This window comes from Gopherus evgoodei, unplaced genomic scaffold (assembly GCF_007399415.2).
Source record: "Gopherus evgoodei ecotype Sinaloan lineage unplaced genomic scaffold, rGopEvg1_v1.p scaffold_32_arrow_ctg1, whole genome shotgun sequence".
NCBI classification, from domain to species: Eukaryota; Metazoa; Chordata; order Testudines; family Testudinidae; genus Gopherus; species Gopherus evgoodei.
Genome location: NW_022059994.1, coordinates 5,842,801 through 5,856,790, shown reverse-complemented (window position 1 = coordinate 5,856,790; position 13,990 = coordinate 5,842,801). Strand labels below are relative to the sequence as shown.

The following is a 13,990-nucleotide window of genomic DNA, read 5'->3' as shown; positions in this document are numbered from 1 at the left end:
GGCTGGGTTGGGTGAGGTGCTGGGGGGGGAGGGGAGGCTGGCTGCCTGCTGAGGAATGAAAGTGAAAGTAACTCACTTCCTGGGCAGGCAGCCAGAATTGGAATGTCACACAGGGCTTGGCTGGGGTTAGCCAGATGTGTGACAAATCAGGAGAGGGGATTGGGGTAGGGTGAGCAGATATCCCTATTTTATAGGGACAGTCCCAATTTTGGGGTCTTTTTCTTATATAGGCTCCTTTTACCCCACGCCCCACCCCCACTCATCCCTGTCCTGATTTTACACACTTTCTGTCTGGTCACTCTAGGTGGGGATAATTGGTGCCTATATAAGACAAAGCCCCAAATATCGGGACTGGCCCTATAAAATCAGGACATCTGGATCTGGCCACCCTAGCTGGGAAGCGCCTCTCCCCTGGGCTGGCAGCGGCCAGCGATCCATCTCATCCGGGGGGAGCTGCACAGGGCAAGATGAGCTGCTGTGGCTCCATGGGTGCCCCGTCCCTGAGATCAGATGCTGTGCTAACTTCACCATGGCCTGTTGGGCTGGTGGCGGTGCCCATTGGTGTGTGATTGGACCTGAGGGTTTGCTGCTGCTGTTGCCACTCTGCACCCCAAGAGGTGGATTTTGGGGTCCTGCAGTTTTCCACCTATCTCCTCCTCTACTGCAGCTGTTGGACCAGCAGGCTGGGGGGTGAGCCAAGCATGAAAGCAGTACTGTGTTGCCATTTAGATTGTCATTTAACAACTTTGTTTGCCAAAAATTCTTGCTAACAATCCTGAATCCAATTTCAATGTTTTTTTTTAAATCAATATCTTAGCCAAAAACAGAAAATTAAGTTGTTGACAATTATTAGTGACAGGTTTGGTTTGAGGCAGGGAGTGGGTCAGTTTTCATCAGAGAAACAAAAATTGTTGACTGACTTTCCTATAGCCTGTTACTCCTGATAAGAGCCCTCCAACAACTGTAATATGCTCATCTCCTTACTAGTGTATAAAGCAGGGTTCGGCAACCTACAGCACACGTGTCAAAGGTGGCAGGTGAGCTGATTTTTGATGGTATGCAGCAGCAGGCTGAGCGGCTCAGCCCATCACTGCTCTGGGGTTCCGGCTGCTGCCCTATTGCCAGCTGGAATACCAGCCATCGGCCCCACTCAGCATCTACTGCTGGCCTGGGGACCCCCAAGGAATCCCAGGCTGGCAGCGGGCTGAGCAGGCCAGTTGAACCACTCAACCTGCTGTCAGCCTGGGGTTCCATTCACTCAGCCGGCAGCGGGCTGAGTGGGCTGGTGGCGGGCTGAGCAGGCTTGTGGCGGGCTGAGCAGGGCCGATGGGGGGTTGAGTGGCTCAGTCTGCTGCCAGTCTGGGATGCCAGCAGCACTCAGCCTACTGCTACTCTGGGGTTCCGGCTGCCGGGCCCTTGCCAGTCAGGAGCTCAGCCGCCAGCCCCACTCTTCTTCCTGCCAGCCTGGGTGAGCAGAATCCCAGGCTGGTAGCGGGCTGAGGGGGGGGGTTGGCAGCCGGGATCCTGGCTGGCAGGAGTTGGTGGTCAGAAACCCAGACCAGCAGCGGGCTGAGCAGGGCCTGGGATCCTTGTCTAGGGTTCCAGCCACCAACCCGCTGCCGGTTTGGGGTTTCATTTACTCAGCTGGCAGTGGCCTGAGCAGGACCGGTGGCCAAGACCTCAGATAATAACAATAGTTTATTTATATAATATAGACATAGAGAGAAACCTTCTACAAACATTAAAATGTATCACTGGCACAAGAAACCTTAAATTACAGTGAACTTGGCACACCACTTCTGAAAGGTTGCCGACCCCTGGTATAGAGTGACCATATGTTGTACTAAGATTCTCCTGCTTTTTTTTTTCCCTGTGAGTCAGTATAACTTTTGCCAGCCCAGAAGTTGGGCAGCCAATGTTTTACGTTTTCACAATGTTTTCTCCAACTTTCATAAAGGAAATACATAGTTAATATGAGTTAAAAAGGCCAGGGACACTTCTTTGTGAAGAATCTGTACAGCAGATCGTGCCCATAGATGATCCAGAAAAGAAATTTGAGGTTGAATTTTTTAATGTTGTGATGGATAAAGCAGTATCTGCTGTTGATGAAAGGTTTAATACCTTGCAAGTACACCATGAATAGTTTGGATTTTTGTATGACATAACTAAATTCAACAAAATAGGAAAACAAGAGCAACTAATGACAAAGTGCAAGAATCTAGAGAGCCTCCTGAAGCACGGTGATAGTTTTGATTTAAATGGACTTGAACTGTATGAAGAATTGAGTACACTGTCATCAATGTTGCCACATGCAAAATCGGTGATGGACATTGTACAGTTTATTCATACCCGCAAACTTGTTGACATATATCCTAACGTGTACATTGCCACTCATATTCTACTGACAATTCCTGTAACAGTAGCATCAGGAGAACGGAGTTTCTCAAAACTAAAGCTCATTAAAAACTATCTCCGCTCTACAATGAGTCAGGAACGCTTGACTGGTCTTGCTATTCTTGCGATCGAACAAGACACGACTTTGTCTTTGTCATACGATGACATTATTACTGATTTTTCAGCCAAAAAAGCCAGAAAGATTGCTTTTAATTAAAAACAAATCTTTATTTCAATACCTCTTCATATAAATTTCCAATAAAATTTTGATAAATTAAAAAAATATATTATTTGCATCATTCTGTCATATCAGAATTTTTTCTATAGTGCTGCTTCTTTAGTGCTAGTCCATCAGCATTACAGTGTGCTTAATTAAGTTAAACTGGTTTTAATAATGTGAATGTGGCAAGTTTTCCAATACTATAAGCTTATGTTTATGTTGCTAAGAGCAGATCAGGCACAGGGGCACCAGTTTAATAACCTCGCCTAGGGCACCATAAATCCTAAGGCCGGCCCTGCATGAAAGCTCATGCTCCAAAACGTCTGTTAGTCTATAAGGTGCCACAGGACTCTTTGCTGCTTTTGCAGATCCAGACTAACACGGCTACCCCTCTGATACGAGATAAACTCTTGAATTCTGGGGTGGCACTGACCAGAGACTTTTGGGTTGTTGGACTTTGGGGTAATTGGACTTAAGACCCTAAAGGGGAAAGGACAGATGTACTTGGAGGTGGGTTTTGTTTACGGTTTGTGTTATAATCCTGTTTGTGGTGTTTCTCCAATGGGATGTCGCATTGTTTCCTTCCTTTATTATAAGGATTTTGCTACACTCAGACTCCATGCGTGCGAGAGGGGAAGTATTGCCTCATAGAAGCGCCCAGGGGGGTGTGGTATGTAAGTGTCCCAGGTCACTGGGTGGGGGCTCGAGCCAGTTATGCATTGTATTACTGAAACGGAACCCCTGGATACTGAACCCGGCCCTTGTTGCTGCCAACTCAGAGGGGCAGAAGGGTTACGGAGATAACAGTGGCAGTATCTGAGGTAGGAATTGTGGGAGTTTGAGAAGGTGATGTGTGTTATGTAGCTGTCTGGTTTTAACTCTTTATTGCCTGGCTTCTGTAGTTCAAAATTGGGAATTATTTGCTCTTTACAACTTGAACTGGTTTAAACTAAGTTTTTTGTTTGTTTGACTAATGCAGTGGGTTGCCAGGAGTGGTCACTGATGGAATCACCCCACCTAGAACATTTTTTAAAAGTTTAAATGGTTTAATCCATTTGATCTTCCTCATACAGTTAAAGCTTTGACACCCCTTTTGGTTGGCTGCGCAGGGTGTGGTGTGTGAAAGGGGAGGCCAGGTGGCCTGAGCCAAGAAGCCCGGCGCAGAAACAGGTGGCGCCTGCCTCTCAGGTTGTTTACAGTTTTAGCAACTCACTTTAATCACCCGTTACCACCCTCACTGTTTTTAGTTCCTAGAGGAGCCATGGTACCGTCCCCTGTGGAGTCAGACACAATCATACATAAGCCATTTATAAATTTAATACAGTGGTCCCCAAAGATACTGAGTGGGGTTGCAATATATGTCACACATGATGTCTAATGGGCAGTCAGAACACAGGACTTCCTAAAACTGTTTTGTAATTTCCTTTAAATGATAGATTCACCCTTCTCCAAGGATAGGGATGGGCTGGACTTTAGCCTTCAGATTTGCAGCGATAAAGTGAGATGTAATCATAATGCCAATAAGCTCTTGCTACGCCATATGATGGTTATTCGCCATATTAACTCGATCCTCAGAATGAAACCTCTGAACACAAAGTACAAAGTTGAACAGCTTTTTTTTAAACTTGGAAGAGCAGCTCAAAGAGCCCTCTCCTTAGCCTAAAGAATAGAAGCTTGTGGCAGCCTGCATGAAAAAGTCCCCAGGGCAGACAAAAAATTGCAAAGCACGACTTATGGCAGAGGTGGGCAAACTACAGCCCGCAGGCCACATCCTGTCTGCGGGACCCTCCTGCCCGGCCCCTGAGCTCCTGGCCCAGGAGGGCAGCCCCCAGCCCCACTCCTGCTGTTCCCGCTCCCCTGCAGCCTCAGCTCACTCTGCCGTTGGCGCAATGCTCTGGACGGCAGGGCTGTGAGCTCTTGCCGGGCAGCAGAGCTGCAGAGCCGAGCTCTGTGCTGCGCAGTGGTGTGGCTGGCTCCAACCTGGCAGCACAGTTGACTGTCCTGGTGCTCTGGGAGGCGCGGCTGTAACACCACCAGCCACCAGTGCTCCAGACAGCATGGTAAGGGGGCAGAGAGCGGGGGAGGGGGATGTAAATAGAGGGTAGGGGAGTTCAGGATGGTGGTCAAGTAACAGGGGTGTGGATGGGGGTGGGGCAGTCGGGGGGGGGGGAACAGGGGACTTGAATAGGGCAGGGATCCCGGGGTGGCAGTCAGGAAGGAGATGCGGGATTGGATGGGGTGGCGGTGGGAAGTCAGTGGCAGGGCGTCTGGGGGCGGTCAGGTGAAAGGGAGGAGTGGATGGGGCAGGGTTCCCGGGGAGAGGATCGGGGACAGGGAACAGGGTGGGGGGTTGGATGGGTCAGGAGTCCCGGGGGAGCCGTCAAGAGGCGAAAAGCAGCGGGGCTCGGATAGGAGGCAGGGGCTGGGCCACGCCTGGCTGTTTGGGGAGGCACCGCCTCCCCTAACTGGCCCTCCATACAATTTCAGAAACTAGATGTGGCCCTGAGGCCAAAAAGTTTGCCCGCCCCTAACCTATGGGATTCTTCTAGAAAGAAAAGAGCAAAGCCACGCAAGATTAGCACTACACATTTTCATGATAGTTGTGCTATAAATTTTCATAAGAGAGTATCAAAGGTATCTGACAGATGTAAAAGAGTCAGCATGATTGACTTGATCTTCACCCATCATCAGGAGAAGATCCATTACCAATGTAGATTGTGTACGAAATGCTGGCAAGCAACCGGACTGACAATAGTCGAGGAAATCTGAGGTCCCCTAACTAGCACTAGAGCTGCCTTGACAAAAAATTCTTCATAAAGTGTCCCTTTGAAAGGGGATTATAGATAGGGTAATAACTGAGAAGATTTTTAGGTTAAAAAAATGGTTTTTTTTTAGAAAGGGCCTAGCAGTCGGTCCATCGCCCAAAATATCATCTGATAAGAGGCCCAATGTCTCCCAGTTGGGTCTAATTAGAGTACATCTAAGATTCTAACCCAGAGAATGGTAGGTATCTTGGTGAGAGACAGTGGCTGATACTCAAGCAGAGATGACCGTGTTTGTCCCTCAAAGATAAGTCCACTGCTCTGGAGTCTGAAAATCTGGTCTGAATCTGCATGTTATTTTCTGAGAAATGGGTTAGAAACTCCTCACAGTGAGAACCGCACTTGATTGTGTACGTCACTGGAAGCAACACAGATCCACCAGGCCTTTTTGTCACTCCGAACAGCTTGGTCCATGAGGACTTTACAGAAGTAGATGGAGGCTAAGGAGCCATCTTGCCTCATGCAAAGCCCTTGGCACAAGATATCAACATGTCTTTGTGCTGCAGTTGAGAAGAATCAGGCAGTGACTCCTGCCACCAGTGTTTCAGCCAGGGCCGGCTCCAGGCCACAGCACGCCAAACGCCTGCTTGGGACAGCACGCCATGGGAGGCGCTCTGCCGGTCACCGGGAGGGCCGCAGGGGGCTCCGATGGACCTGCCGCAGCTGGTCCCGTGGCTCCGGTGGAGCATCCGCAGCCATGCCTGCTGGAGGTCCACTGAAGCCGCAGGACCACCGGACCCCCCGCAGGGAAGCCTGCGGGAGGTCCACCGGAGCCGCGGGACCGGCAAGTGGCAGAGCGCCCCCTGCGGCGTGCCGCCGTGCTTAGGGCGGCAAAATTGCTAGAGCCGGCCTGGTTCCAGCCACCTGTTTTCCCTCTTCCTCTGTCACAAACCATCTGAATATACCCTGATGATCTGTGGGAACATGACTAGGAAGACAGTATTTAGAAATTATTGTATCAATCGCAGAGAGCAAACATTAAGCAGAAAAAAGATGGTTACTGTCACAGTTATTGGGTTGTGGGGGGGGAATGACTCTAGGATGTTCCCCCTTGTTACGCACACAAAATTCTCTGTCACTACACACTCTAGGGACACCCACCTTTACCCGCTCCTAGCATTCAGGCGTAACCCTGTTCATTTAAATACCCACCCATACCCAATTCTTAGGGCTCTCAGGGTGTAACTTCCTGTAAGTTTGCAGGACCTATTACCAGTGAAAGAGCCTGACACAGTAATATCTTTACTCTCTATTTATTAACAATTATCAAGCAAGCAGAATATACATGCTAAACATACAATGGTATGCGCACCAATCCTGATCAGGCAGGCAAACTTTCACTGTTGGCCTGGCAAGGTCAGTCTCATCTGGATTCTGGTTGCTGCACGTCACGGTCATGCAAAGGATTCTTGGCAGCTCTGATCTTAGGCTGTGTCTTGGAGGTGAGTTCTTCTTTTTCTTCTTCCAGGTCTTTTCTTATTATTCTTCTTCTGTTCCTCCTTTCTGCTGGTCTCCTTCTTGGACCCCAGTTTATATAGTGAAACTTGAGTCCTGCTTAGCTAGACCTTAGCCAATTACTTTACTAAATCTTACTAACGAATCCTAACTTATTGTAACATAATTCTCTAACCAGTTATACCTCACCACCTTAATTGATTTATACCTAGCAAAATTAATTATACAGCAGACAGAAATAATTAAAGGGCCAGATAGAAATCATACAGACAACCAATAAGGAAGTATGGACCATCACGGTAGAACAATAAAAAAATGAGGATTTCACAACCTCAACTATTGATAAGTGATTTCTTGCCAGACAGGATGCCATCAAACTAAGTTTTCTTTAACCATATTAAGATCTGTTTCTTTATCTGGTGATGGTGAGTGCCATTAGGAGGAGGTCTCCTTAACAGCCTGATATTACACTATTTTAATGTAATTTAGATGGAATGTGAGGATGTGACTTCCTGCTTCGCAGCTAATGGCTGCTGCTCTTTCAGTCTGGCTACAGACAAAGGCCATAGGCTTTAGGCCAGGGGTCGACAACCTTTGGCACGCAGCCTGTCAGGTATTACCAGAGTAATTGGCTGGCAGGCCATGAGAGTTTATTTACACTGACTGTCCGCAGGCACGGCCTCCCACAGCTCCCAGTGGCCACAGCTCCCACTCCACAGTCTGTCATGGTGCTTCCTCCAGGTGCTAACTCAGACCAAAAGGTGTCTCCAGCCTCCCAAAAGTAACACAAGACAATGTATACATAGGAAACGCCTGTTTGGTGTTCAAAGTTCAGAATCAGCCCAATTCTGAGAATAGCAAAAAGAAACTAAATTCCTCTTCTCTCTGCAGAAGCAGTCATGGCTGCTGCAGATCCAGCACAACTGTTCCTAGGTGAACTGACCTGTTCAGTGTGTCTGGATTATTTTCAAGATCCAGTGGCTTTAGATTGTGGGCACAATTTCTGCCAGGCCTGCATCAATGTGTGGTGGGCAGGAGTGAAGACAGACTTCTGCTGTCCAGAGTGCAGAGATACCTTTTCCCATAGAAACTACAAACGAAACAGGCAGCTGAAGAATATTGTGGAAGCCTCCAGAACACTTAGACTGGAGTCAACAAATGAACCAGAAGTCAGCAGAGTGTGTAAGAAACACAGTGAGGTTTTAAAAGTCTTCTGCCGAGAGGATCAAACCCCCATTTGTATGGTTTGCCATCTGTCCCGAGATCACAAAGACCACACTGTGGTTCCCATAGACGAAGCTGCCCAGGATTACAAGGTAAGCAATCACTAACCATGGATTATTAGAGAGAGTCAGCAGTGGCTCTGTAGCAAAGGTTACAAGTGAGTTTTCATGATAAGCGGAATTTGCCTCGTGTGTCTGAAAAGCTCACAAAAAGGGAATCTCATCTTCAAAATTGATAGCTATCTGTGGATGAGGTATAATTTTCACAAGGAGTTCAATAATTATGATACCTTAAATGATAAGCATTCAGAGCCAAAACATTTGACATGTTTGTGTATTTCCCTCCACCCCTCATCCTTTTCAAGGGATTCACATATATAGAAAAAAATCAAACCCTGTTTACTGGACTCACCTAGTTGAGATTCTAGTGCCCAGGGCCAAAGCCAAGTTCACCGAACACTGTCATTAAAAATATTAATATTATAGGCAGTGATGGTTAAGGTTAATGGATGGATAGTTAAGGTTGTTTCAAATAAATTTCTACAGAATGTTATACTGAAAGGGCATGAATTATTTTTAGCTCAATGATAGGTCTGCAGGCCTGAGCAGGTAGGTTGAGGAAGCCTGGAATTTTTCACTTGTCGTGTCAGATGCATAAAGCCCAGAGAGTCGGTTGGGCAGAAATTAGAGCAACAACAGACTGATTTGCCGGAGATTTGAGACGTTCAGCAAATGTCATTGTGTCAGCTCTCTTGGACATCCTGAGTCCTTCAGAAAGGAAGCAGAATTTGAAAATGACAGCTGTGGATTTCAATGTGAAAGTTTTGGCCCTGATTCTAGGATCTGTCCAAGATATCCTTGACGTAGGACTTGTTAGGGGGAGGGCAAAGGGAGCTATCTGCCACCTTTGCCTCCTGGGGGCTAGTTTGACCACCAGCATAATTTAGGGCTTGTCTACACAGGGAAATTGACCAACATAGTTGTTTCAGAATTACTATTCCTCTATAGCTATGCTGGAATACTCCCACATGTGGACACTCTGTTCTGGAATAGAGATAACATTATTTTGGAATAACTGTTCTGCTTCCAATGTGGAGCAATAATTCATGAATAAATTCACTTTTATTGCAGAATAGTGTCCACACAGGTAGTTATTGTGGAATAGTTTTTTTCCAGCATAGCCATGCCAGTTAGTTTCCCTGTATGGAAAAGCCCTTAGTGTTATTCTAATCAGAGCTGTCTGAAAAGAGGCAATTCCTTTTTGAAAAATATTTACTTATTTATTTATTTTGCATTTTTGGAAAAAGTATAATCCCCTGGAGTAAGGGAGAAGGCAGAACAGAGCTCCTCTGGCAGCAGGCTGGGAAAGCTTTTGTCAGTTTCACTGGATGAATGTGAAATTGACAAGAGCCTTCTAGGCAAGCAGCCTGGGATCTTCATTTCACCTTTTTCCTCCCCTCAGAACTGAAGTTCTCATGAAAAAATGGGTATTTTTACCAAATGGGTATTTTTCATGAAAAAAATTCAGTCCCATTAATTTTTTTTTACCAACTCGAATTCTAATATACTGGCTTATAATGACCCTAGTGGCTTTTATGCTGATAAGTCACTGCCAGAGCACAATGCAGTCCAGCCACATTCAGCACACTCCGATGCTGCTATAGGTGGTCCTATTATCAAATTATCATGGTTCTGTGCTAGCCAGGGATTCACCCACCTCAGAGGAAACCAGCTTTATGACTCTAGGCAAAAAAAGAAGCCAGGATCCACTGAGGTAAAATATATCTCAAAATACAATTAAAGCAAAAATATTTTCTCTTTTCTTAGGATCAGATTCTGAGCCATCTGGAGACTTTAAAGAAGAATCGAAAAGAGGTTCTGACATTCAGATCGAACGAGGAAAAGAAAAGCCAAGAACTACTGGTAGGTGTTATTCTTGCCCGTCGGAGTAGTGCACATGGACATTATTGACACTGAGTAGCCTGGGAATAATAATTCCCCTTCATGAATGAAATGTTATTTATTTATTCCTCTGTGCAAAGCAAAGCTCTGTTTTGGTTTAACAGAAGTTAAGCAGATAAATGGAAAATACAAGAAAATCTGCCTGCTTGATTCTCTCCATGGATGGAAGACAACATGGATTTCCAAAACATTGCAACAGCTCTTTCTTTAAAAGTAGTTATACATTTACAAAGAGAAAACAGTAAAAAATAATTATTCAGAAGCAAAGCAAATAAATGCATCTTTCTTGACTAGATTTGAGCTTTGCTATAAACTAGTGCTAGCCAAGTTCCTTTACCTTCAAGTTGCAATTTCAGAAACAAGATGAGCCCTAGGTGTCTCTGCAGTGGAGGCTCTCACCTCTGTAGCACCCCCCTCATATCCAGCTGCAGTGTTGCAGGGATTCTTTCAGTCTAGAATCCGCTTTTATTCATCCTGACTCCACAACCGTCTATGTCCATGGCCTAACCCTGCAGCCAGCTCAGCTCATTGTTCATTTCCCATTTCAGGGTTTACAGAAATATCCCAAATAAGAAACCCCAAAGTTTAGTGTCATTTAAGCCTGGTCCTCACCTGCTTCTGGGACTCACAGTTCTTGGCCCCTTTTTCTTTCTTGTTCTCCTACCTTCCTTCTTTGTCTGTGGACAAAGGCCCACCCTCTCCTCTGGGTTCCAGCCCAGGAACTTTGTTTTTAGGCAGATAAGGACTGTTTCTTTCATCCTTCGACTCCTTCTCTGGGCTGCTCACTCCTACCTTCGCCCTGCTGGTCAACATCATCACCAGATCTCTGGACTCTGCTATCCCAGCCTGGATCTACTCCCCCGCAGCTTATGACCCTGCTTCCTCAAAGCCCTTCTCTGCCGTAGCTGTGATATGTTGTAAGCAGTCCCTCTGTCTCTTCCCTTTAGAGCAGTGGAGAGCTCCTCCCCAGTCCAAACAGTTCCCCCTCAATTGTCTCTCTGGACTTGTGTGTCATGTACTTCTAGTACACAGTAGCTTGCAGGGCTGCTGCTAGTAGGTCAGGCTTCTGTACCAGATATGGACCAGTTAGCTTCCTTTATAGAGCAATACAGCAGATAGGTTCACTATAAGATCCTCTGTTGCACTGCCAGGAATGGCTGTTATGAGCTTAAGTAAGGTACGTTGCATACACCACCACCAATTAGTGAGCAGTGTAATACAGTTCAGCATCCATTGTAGGCTGGGAGCTGCATTCCATGCTGTTTCAAGCCATATTTCCCTCCTCCCTCAGCCCCCTCCCTGCAGCTGGAGTTATATCTCAGGCCTCTCGCCTTAGGATACTCTACTTGGTCCTCCCCCTTGTTGTATCCTTGGGGGCAGCCAGTTTAGGAAGAAAATCACTTAAGGCCAGAGATCAGACAGCTAACACAGCTATTTATTTACAGACACGGAACTCCCCTGACCAGCGCAAGCTAGCTGGGCTATCCCCTAATAATCTAACTCAGTTGGCATAGGAACAAAAACCATGACAACCAAATACACAACACCCCTCCTTCAATCAGTTCTCCCTCCACCCTCTCCCGGATGCTGGAGATGTGCCTCCAGTCAGCTGCACAGCCTTTGCCAGCTTCCTTCAGCTGAGCAACAGCCTTAGTGGCAGGCTCGGCTGTAGGTATTTTGCCGCCCCAAGCACGGCAGGCAGGCTGCCCTGGGGGCTTGCCTGCCTGCGAGAGGTTCCCGGTCCCACAGATTCGGCGGCGCGCCTGCGGGAGGTCCGCCGAAGCCGCGGGACCAGCAGACCCTACGCAGGCATGCCGCCAAAGGCAACCTGCCTGCCGCCCTCGCAGCAACTGGCAGAGCATTCCCTGCGGCTTGCCGCCCCCAAGCACGACGCCTGGAGCCGTCCCTGCTTAGCGATTAGCTTTCCAGCCTGGCAGGTTCAGCCAGACTTCCCATGTGAGGAAGGGGGGAGAAGCCACTCCGATTAGCAAGTATGAGGGAGGAAGTTTGAGCCATGCCTCAGGGGAGGAACTACACTAGCTGGCTCTAATGCTGGAGCAGTGAAGCTGCCTCGGCGTGTGCTTCAGCATGGTCCGGGGTGCTGGAGCAATTTCTATAGTGGGGGTGCAGTGAGTCACTGAACCAAACTGTAAACGCTGTATATAATGGAAACCACTCTAAGCCAGGGGGTGCTGCAGCCCTTCCAGCACCTATGGCACGGGCTATACAAGCCCATCTGGAGCCCTGGGAATTTACTCGCAGTGCATGGCGAGTCCATGCTGCAGTGCACGTAGCCATGCAGACCTGAGCTAGCTAGATTAAGGCTGGCTTGGGCACATCTACTCAAGCTGCAATCGCAGCCTGGGATTGCAGTATAGCCATACCTTTCGTCAGTCATGTAGGGTGCCCTGTCTGCTTATCATTGTCCTGTAAGAAACTGGCCTCTGCTTCATTCTCCTGGCCTGTTACTAGGGGCTTTCTTCACTTGTCTCGACCCATCCAGTTCTGAATTCCACTTTCTGCCAACGATTCTGAAGTCCCTGCTGGTCCAGCTCTAGGTTCCAGTTCCTGCTGCCCTTCCTGATTTACAATGACCTAACGACCTTGTTTTCTAGAGCCCACTGACATCTAAGCCTGAGATGCAAAGGTGTTTAGGTGCCTAATTCACATTGATTTTGGTAGAAGTTTGGCAGGTAAATGCCTTTGTATCCCACACTAAATATTCTAATCGTGTAAGAAAAATAACCTCCTATTTAAAGCACTCGGGGTTGCTAAGGAAGCTCTCTGCTGAATAGTAAGCATGTTTTCATGACACGTCAGGCACTGAATTCTTAGTGGTCACAGTGAACTAACCACTACGGCACATAGGGAGCTTTATGAAATATCCCATGACTCTCTGCCCTCTCTCTCTTTGTATCTGTCCCTTACAGAAGAAGACAGAAACCGAGAGGCAGAAGATTGTGTCTGAATTTCAGCAACTGCGTCAATTTCTGGAGAAACAAGAGAGATTCCAGCTTGCCCAGCTGGATGAGACGGAGCAGGACATTATAAAGAAGAGGGATGGATATATTGACAGACTAAATGAGGAAATATCACTTCTCAATAAGTTGATCTATGAGCTATACAAGAAGTGTCGGCAGTCAGCAAGTGAATTTCTGCAGGTGAGACTATGATGGAAATACCCGAGATCCCTATACAAGGAGGGGAGGGCCTGCATTATGTGTACTGGATTTCAGAGCCAGAGGTCTCAATATAACTTAATGTGTATTTTGTTGACATCTAAATTATATTATCCTGTGAAGGAAAGGTCACAGAAACATAGATCTGAGACATGGAAAAACCCTGTTAAAAAAGCCCATCTTCCTGGAGCTAGTAAAAGATCTGGACTTCATGTAGTAACTAAACTTTTCGTTATTTTTGTTTGTATTATTTATCCAGACCCTTACTGTCATGTTCAGGATCACTGCTATTTCTATACTTATGAATATCATATAAACATACAGAAATCGTACAATTTGCTGAACAAAAAAATTGTAACAAAATATTATTCAAAATGCAAATTGCAGGCAGCTTTACTTATTAAACTACATAAACTAAATACCCTAAAATGAGCTTTTGAAAATCTAATGCTCTTGTATGGCTACGTTGTGTGGTTCTCTGCCGTGTTCCACACTGCTCAGTAGCTAAATTCCAGTGGTCACTACTCCAAGATTTCCTTGTCACACTCAGACGAGTAAAAAAAAAAAAAATCTGCACATTTTGAGTGTTGGAGAAAAGTTCTCTAAAACACTAAACTCCAAAAGTGATCTCCAGGGCTGTGAAAAGTGAATAGAGTGAAATGGGAGTCAGAAAATAACGTAAAGCTGCCTCTTATATCTCAAGGCAAAGTAAATCCTCTTCGGTGCAGGATCCCA

At 46.6% G+C, this 13,990-nt stretch overlaps 1 protein-coding gene across 1 annotated transcript in view; it reads left to right on the top strand.

Moving 5' to 3' along the window:
• The window catches only part of LOC115640701, a 54,688-nt gene that overhangs the window by 34,320 nt on the left and 6,378 nt on the right, over window positions 1–13,990 (top strand). The window contains exons 8-11 of the mRNA XM_030543576.1: window positions 5,943–6,116; window positions 7,783–8,207; window positions 9,942–10,037; window positions 13,007–13,237. Coding sequence (XP_030399436.1) covers window positions 5,943–6,116; window positions 7,783–8,207; window positions 9,942–10,037; window positions 13,007–13,237 — 926 coding nt within the window. The remainder of the gene's footprint in view (window positions 1–5,942; window positions 6,117–7,782; window positions 8,208–9,941; window positions 10,038–13,006; window positions 13,238–13,990) is intronic.